The sequence below is a fragment of the Macaca fascicularis genome, chromosome X, assembly GCF_037993035.2.
Source record: "Macaca fascicularis isolate 582-1 chromosome X, T2T-MFA8v1.1".
NCBI classification, from domain to species: domain Eukaryota; kingdom Metazoa; phylum Chordata; class Mammalia; order Primates; family Cercopithecidae; genus Macaca; species Macaca fascicularis.
Window position 1 is genome coordinate 126,740,515 of NC_088395.1, and position 7,175 is coordinate 126,747,689.

The 7,175-nt window shown below is 43.5% G+C and overlaps 1 protein-coding gene across 3 annotated transcripts in view; it reads right to left on the reverse strand.

Annotated features, from left to right (window-relative positions):
• Positions 1 to 5,782, reverse strand: part of LAMP2 (lysosomal associated membrane protein 2) — a 42,066-nt gene extending 36,284 nt beyond the window's left edge. For all 3 annotated transcript variants that reach the window (XM_005594485.5, XM_005594486.5, XM_005594487.5), the window contains exon 1: positions 5,591 to 5,782. In XM_005594485.5, coding sequence (XP_005594542.1) covers positions 5,591 to 5,654 — 64 coding nt within the window. In that variant the 5' untranslated portion in view covers positions 5,655 to 5,782. The remainder of the gene's footprint in view (positions 1 to 5,590) is intronic.
• Between the last annotated feature and the right edge of the window lie 1,393 nt (positions 5,783 to 7,175).

Here is a 7,175-nt window from a genome sequence, read left to right on the forward strand (position 1 = left end):
ATTCAATACTACTCAACTAATGGAAAGTGCTTATTGTTGAGCAGTGTTTGGCACACCTCCAGAATTCTTTCACAATGCATAGCAGGATACCAACAAGTACTTACAAAGTATACTTTTGGGTCTGAGGGGATCTCTGATCACTTTAATAAAAAATTATGATCAGAATGCTTTTGCACTACAGAAAGAAGAGCAGCCTTCCTGCATCAAGGGTCATTTAAATCAGCTCCAGTGCTACGAAATAATCCTTGGTTATAGACAAAATCTACCCAAAGATATAGGGGAACAAAGCTGTCCTTTTGGGACATATTTGAGTATCTATAACCCTATCAGATGTGATAATCTGATATTTGCAACATATTTGAATATCTATAACCCTATCAGATATGATAATCAATGACTAACAAACTAATCTGGTATTTGGGACATATTTGAATATCTATAACTCTATCAGATGTGATAATCAATGACTAACAAACCAATGCAAGCCTGTCCTTTCCAATATCTCTATAACTAGAATAATTTGGTAGAACCTCAAAATCAAAGTTATCAGTTAAATGAAATGTTTTAAGTCTACAGAAAAATCTTAGTGCTTGTTTTCTCTCAGAGAAAACCTAACTTTGTGAAAACCTAACTCTCCTCACCAAGGACTTCCTAATTCTCCATATCATCCCCTTCAAGACTATGGAGGTATATCTGAAGGAGTACAGGTAAGCATTATTATATGGGATTATACTTTAGTAAATTACTGTATAATTATCTGTACTGCTTAGCACTGATCTTGAAGTTTTCAATCCAAAAGTACTTCTTGCAAAACATCATTTAAAATTCATGGAAGAAAAAGGAGATTAAATGAGTCTAGTTTACCATCATATCCCTAGTGCCCACCAATGAATATCTTCAACAAAAATTTACTAAGGGTTAACCATGTACCAGACCCTATGCTAAGCAGGAAATGGGAGATAACAGTACATAAAGTAGTCTCTGCTCTTAGAGACTGCTACCATAGGAGAGACTTGATTAAAACTAGGAGGAAACAAAAGAGAGTGGAAAATAGGCTAGTAACCTAAGATTTTGCAAATGATAAGGTTTATTCCTATTTCCCCAGATGGTCAAATGGCTGGCCTCCTGCCAACACCCAGGTCTCTGCCCAAATGTCACCCAATAATGGAAGGCCCTCTGACCACATAATATAAAGAAGGAACATCCACCATCACCCATTCCTATCATCTACTCATTCTCCTTTCTCATTACCTGTGTAATCTTCTTCATAGGGTTTTGTTTTGTTTTGAGACAGAGTTTTGCTTTTGTTCCCCAGGCTGGAATGCAGTGGCATGATCTCGGCTCACTGCAACTTCTGTCTCCTGGATTCAAGCAATTCTCCTGCCTCAGCCTCCCGAGTAGCTGGGACTACAGGTGCCGGCCAACATGCCCAGCTAATTTTTGTATTTTTAGTAGAGATGGGGTTTCACCATGTTGGCTAGGCTTGTCTCAAATTCCTAAACTCAGGTGATTTGCCTGCCTTGACCTCCCAAAATGCTGGGATTACAGGTGTGAGCCACCACACCCAACCTCTTCATAGTGTTTATCACTATCTGACATTATGTTATTTATCTGTTGAGCTTTCTTCTCCCACTAAAATGTAAGCTCCATGAGAGCAGGAAACTCATCTGTCTTATCCATTCCTCTGTCACTTTCACCTAATATAGTGGCTGGGACACAATAGGCATTCTGTAAACATGTGTGGAAGGGAGAGGCTCCTACCAGTGACGGACACTAAGAATATTTCTGTGAGGTTTTTCCCACCCAGAAAAGACTCAAATCTAAAAAAGAAAAATCTGAACCCAAAACCAAAAAACAACAACAAACACAAAGAAACCAAAAAACAGAAGTCAAGCTGGTTATAAGAATCAATAACCACAGAAGAATCCTGAAATCTATGATGTCACAAAAGGACCATAATTAGGCAATTATATAAAGAAAGGATTTTCACTATCCACTTTATAACACCTCTAAATCATATAGCTTCTCTTCGGAAAGTTATCTGGCCAGTTACAATTCATCCAAATAAACACCAGCATAATTTAATCTCTATGAAAAAGACCAATATATAGCCTCTAAGAATCCTTTTCTGTACTTACTCTAAAGCTGCTGTTTTTAAAAGGTTACGGGTGAAGCTGGGATAGAGTTATAAAGTTACAAAGTCAAACTGGCACAGCTAGAGCACTAATGCTAATAAGACTATAAATTTAGGACAGGTCCTTCTTCATTGGCACCCTGTACAGTACCCAGGCACAGTTCTAGCTACATAGTAGATACTTCGCAAATATTTATTGATCTAGCTACATAGTAGGTACTTTACAAATATTTACTGAGTTTTCAAAAACCTATTCTTGGTATCCATTTTGATACAGAAAAGTAACTTGCGCAAAACCCACCAAGCAACTGCTAAATTCTTGAGAGAAAAAGCCATATGGGAGGACTTTGGGCTCCACACTGAACCAGTAGCCATCAGAAAATGCAGCTGTATAGAAGAATGGTTTCTATTTCATCCTGGAACCTCTTAAAAATCCGATCTAGGTACATTATTAATATTTACTTTTCCAAATCCTGCTCTGAACTTGGAGGTGGAGGGGATCAATCTTGGAAATTTTCCAAGAGGATGAATCTAGTTAGTCCCGATCAATAAATGGCAAACTAGCAGATGAGCTGATGGGTTCTTTTATGTGCTTCTTTTTGCATGTTTATTTTCTGCAATGAGTAAGCACTGCTTTTGTAAAAACAAAACAAAAAAGCTTTCATTAAAAAACAAAAAAAATTTAATGACATGAAAGCCAACAAGTAGGACAACTATTATTTTTTTCACTTTCCCCAAACAATAGCAGTGTTGTATTTGTGCACAGATTCAACTGGCAGGGAACTACTGATTAACAGATGCCTTGGTCAGATGTGTTCTAGTCACTGATAAGGTACTTTCCATTGTAAACAATCCTTTCTTAGGGTCAGTTGGCCCTCAGTAAGTGCTCCAAGGGACAGTTAAGGCTTCGAATTAAGTATTCAAGCAAAGCCTGCCTCAAGGCCACCTTTCAGAAGTGCTACAGAAGAGTTTCCTGCACCCTATGAACAGTTGGACTACCAAACGTTTTGGTGTCAGGACCCCTTTACTTTCTTATCCACTGAGGACTTCACAGAGGTTTATGTGAGTCATATGTATTGGTATTTAGAGTATTAGAAATTAAAACTGAGAAATGAATAAAATATAAGAACATCAGAGTGGTGAGGTCATCACATGTTATGTAGCCACTGGTAAACTCCGCTGTACACTGGTGAGAGGATGAGCGTGAAAAGGACAAAGAACAAATACTTTCTTTTTTTTTGAGATGGAGTTTCGCTCTTGTTGCCCAGGCTGGAGTGCAGTGGCGCAATTTTGGCTCGCCACAACCTCCACCTCCCGGGTTCAAGCGATTTTCCTGCCTTGGCCTCCCAGGTAGCTGGGATTACAGACATGTGCCACGACACTCGGCTAATTTTTGTATTTTTAGTAGAGACTGGGTTTCACCACGTTGGTCAGACTGGTCTTGAACTCCTGATCTCAGGTGATCCACCCGCCTCAGCCTCCCAGCGTGCTGGGATTGCAGGCGTGAGCCACTGTGCCCAGCCGAAAAGGACAAAAACCTTCTTAACATTATTCCAAAGGTTTGATTTCATAGACCCATGAAAAGGTCCTTGAGAGTCACTGAATTAGATAATCAAGAACCCTTCCAATACTATGGTTTTTGAGCAGGGTTTATCAATGACATTTTCAGGAAGATAATTGTTTGTTGTGAGGGGCTGCCCTGTGCTTAGTTAGGATGTTTAGCAGCATCCTTGGCCTCTACCCACTAGATGCTAAAAGCAATCCCCCAGTTGTGACAACCAAAAATGTCTCCAAAAGTTGCCAAATGTCCCCTGGTGGAGAATGACTATTCCAGGGTGTTGATTTTATTCTACTGAAATGTGAATTACAAAATGTATACCTCTCACTGCTTTCTCAGACCCCTAATAAGTCTATTTCTTCCCCACTTCCATCTGGGTCTGTTCTTTATGTTATTTTATTAAGTCACAAATAGCAAGAGCAGGTGGGTAGCAAAAAGCACAGCATGAATCAAGTCAGGAAGAGACACTAGTCAAAGTTCATCTTCAGGCATTAAAGCTGTTAGGGACCCACTGCCTATTAGGGCACAACACAATCAGCGAACATTCACCCAGCCATTTATTTATTTATTTATTTAGAGACACAGTTTCACTCTTGTCACCCAGGCTGGAGTGTAATGGCACGATCTCGGCTCACTGCAACCTCCGCCTCCTGGGTTCAAGCGATTCTCCTGCCTCAGCCTCCCAAGTAGCTGGGAGTACAGGCATGTGCCACGACGCCTGGCTAATTTTTGTATTTTTAGTAGAGACGGGGTTTCACCATGTTGGCCAGGCCGGTCTCGAATTCCTGACCTCAGGTGAGGCCACCCGCCTCGGCCTCCTAAAGTGCTGGGATTACAGACGTGAGCCACCGCGCCCGGCCCCATCCAGCCATTCTAATGAGGCCCTGGTAACAACCCAATCCTTAGCAAGTTGTCTACCTGCTCCCTGCACCCCCCCAAAAAATGAGGTAATAGGCTAGTGTGATGGGGAAGAAAGAAAACAAGAGACTCTGAAGGCAAAGAGGTAGTCTACCAAACTCAGTCTATCAAAACCTCTCATCTGGGAGGCCCTCCTAACTGAAACGTCTGGGGATTTTTTTGTCAGCGTCTGGCTGGGAGGAAGTAGCAAAACTGGGAGAAAATCGACATCCTTAATACCTCCAAGTCAGATGTGCACTCCCCATCAAAGTTCCCACCGAACCCCTTAGTCTCCAGAGGCTGGGTCCAAGTTTTCTTTCCTGGAAATTGCCCCAGCTACCTTAGGCTCCTTCGCCCTTAAAACTATGACTACCAAACTCAAACCCAGCATCACTCCTAATCTCTTGAATCACCCCTTCTTCACAGCCTCAAATTCCAACCTTCAAAATGCCCAACCCTGTCCCTGCCCCTGCCCCTCAGGCTCTACTGTCCTATCTGTTCCATCTGTCCCCCACCCACACTCTTCCCCCAAGCTACTCCAGGCAGGCATGGTCTCCTCTCTTAATTTCCTATATCACCCCATAGTTTTTCCACCATCTTCAAAACTCTTCCCTGATCTCAGCAAACCAGGACTCTCCTAATTGTCTCTGGCGCCCAAAATCTGCATGTACCACCCTCCTACGCTCACTCCTCAGTGTTTTCCCCAAGTTACTCTTTCCACCCTGACCCTCTCCACGCTTCACTCCTCCCAGCCTACTCCCTCGGCGTCCACCCCCCCGTTACCGGCCCCTTCTTACTCTCCTGGGCCCTTCTTCCCCGCCATCCCTCTGTCAGGCCTTCTCTAGGTCACCGCTCGCCTCCTCGGGCCAATCGCCGCCGCCCAGTGTCAGTTGCTGAGCCTCTCACCCCCCGCCCCCTCGGACCAGTCTTTCAGGTTGTAGCTTTGAACTGGCGCCCCGGGCCCAGGCGGACAGACTAATCGGGAGGGCCCGACAACTCACCCAGGACGAGGCAGACCAGAACTAGCCCTGAGCCCGGAACCGGGAAGAGGCGGAAGCACACCATGACCCCGCAGAGCAGGCGACGGCGGCAGCGACGGCGGTGGTACAACAACAGCTGCAACACCAGGGAAAAGGCTCGCTGGACCTGGGTCAAGAGCACGGGTGACCACCGACCACAGCCTTGCAAAAGCCAGGAATCGGCGCTTCAGCGCGAGTCATAAGACTAGGGGCGGGGCTCTTTCTTGCTTACAGCCAATCTCCGCGCTTGAAAGCGGCGAGAGGGGTGGTGATGTAGAGGCCGGTGGGCGGGGCAACCACGCCCTGGCTTTTTGGTTCACAACCCTTCCTATGCGCCTAAGAGATATGCGCGGACGGCATTTTCTTTTTCTTTTTCTGTCTTTTTTTTTTTTTTTTTAAATTTTACTTTAAGTTCTGGGATACATGTGCAGAATGTGCAGCTTTGTTACATAGGTATACATGTGCCATGGTGGTTTGCTGCACCTATCAACCCTTCATCTAGGTTTTAAGCCCCACATGCATTAGGTATTTCTCCTAATGCTCTCCCTCCCCTTGGCCCCCACCCCCTGACATGCCCCCGTGTGTGTTGTTGCCCTCCCTGTGTCCATGTGTTCTCATTGTTCAACTCCCACTTATAAGTAAGAACATGCAGTGTTTGGTTTTCTGTTCCTGTGTTAGTTTGCTGAGGATGATGGCTTCCAGCTTCATCCATGTCCCTGCAAAGGACACGATCTCATTTTTTTTTTTTATGGCAGCATAGTATTCCATGGTATATATGTGCCACGTTTTCTTTATCCAGTCTATCACTGATGGGCATTTGGGTTGGTTCCAAGTCTTTGCTGTTGTAAATAGTGCTGCAATAAACATACGTGTGCACACGTCAAACGGTATTTCTGGTTCTAGATTTTTGAGGAATCGCCCCACTGTCTTCCACAACAGCTGAACTAATTTACATTCCCACCAACAGCGTAAAAGCATTCCTATTTTTCCTCAGCCTCGCCAGCATCTATTGTTTCCTGACTTTTTAATAATCGCCATTCTGACTGGCGTGAAATGGTATCTCATTGTGGTTTTGATTTGCATTTCTCTAATGACCAGTGATGATGAGCTTTTTTTCATGTTGTTGGCCACATAAATGTCTTTTTTGGGAAGTGTCTGTTCATATCCTTTACCCACTTTTTTGATGGGGTTGTTTTTTCTTGTAAATTTGTTTAAGTTCCTTGTAGATTCTGGATATTAGACCTTTGTTAGATGGGTAGATTGCAAAAATTTTCTCCCATTCTGCAGGTTGCCTGTTCACTCTAATGCTAGTTTCTTTTGATGCGCAGAAGCTCTTTTAATTCGATCCCATTTGTCAATTTTGACTTTTGTTGCAATTGCTCTTGGTGTTTTAGTCATGAAGTCTTTGCCCATGCCTATGGCGGACGGTATTTTCTAAGGCTAAGGAGAGAGGAGGAACTTTTGAGGGCCGTAGATAGTAGACTATTTCCGTTTTGGCTCCTTGACAAAGAAGAGAAAAATTTTGCGGGCACAAAAACGGTTGCTAGGCATCTCAAACGTAATACAT